Source organism: Bison bison, unplaced genomic scaffold (genome assembly GCF_000754665.1).
Source record: "Bison bison bison isolate TAMUID 2011002044 unplaced genomic scaffold, Bison_UMD1.0 scf7180017864203, whole genome shotgun sequence".
NCBI lineage: Eukaryota > Metazoa > Chordata > Mammalia > Artiodactyla > Bovidae > Bison > Bison bison.
The window spans coordinates 7152656-7153126 of NW_011494775.1; the positions used below are offsets into that span (position 1 = coordinate 7152656).

Here is a 471-nt window from a genome sequence, read left to right on the forward strand (position 1 = left end):
GGGAAGACCCTCTACTCATGAAACGCTCGTTTTTCACTGATTTTCTAAACACCAGTGACCCCCCTGTCTGGTGGGGAAACCGAGGCCCCGGGAGGCCAAGCAAGGCGTGCAGGCGACGCAGCTGGGATGTGGCCAGGCTGGGATGTGGATGTGCACGCATTTGGGATGTAGGGCGCCCCCAGCCACAGCCCCAGAGGCGGTGGGTGCTTCTGGACCTCGGCCAGCAGGGTGGCGCCCTGGAACCTCTTACCTGCTGAGAGTTGGGCACAGCCTCGGCTCTCTGGTCTTCCGGGGCGGGGCGCAGGGCGGGGCCGGGGGCGGGGCTCGGGGCAGCCACGCTCCCCCTGGCGGTGGCAGTGGGCAGCGCATCCGTGTTCTCCAGCTCCTCGATCTCCTGCTCCAGCCTGGGGAGTGTGCACGAGGTGACCACCCTGCCGGACACTTCTGGAGCCCGGCACCGCCAGGCACGTC

The 471-nt window shown here is 67.5% G+C and overlaps 2 protein-coding genes across 2 annotated transcripts in view; both read right to left on the reverse strand.

Moving 5' to 3' along the window:
• MISP (mitotic spindle positioning) overlaps positions 1–471 on the reverse strand; it is a 30509-nt gene that overhangs the window by 22169 nt on the left and 7869 nt on the right. The window lies entirely within an intron of this gene.
• PALM (paralemmin) overlaps positions 1–471 on the reverse strand; it is a 17447-nt gene that overhangs the window by 11051 nt on the left and 5925 nt on the right. The window contains exon 5 of the mRNA XM_010844650.1: positions 251–404. Coding sequence (XP_010842952.1) covers positions 251–404 — 154 coding nt within the window. The remainder of the gene's footprint in view (positions 1–250; positions 405–471) is intronic.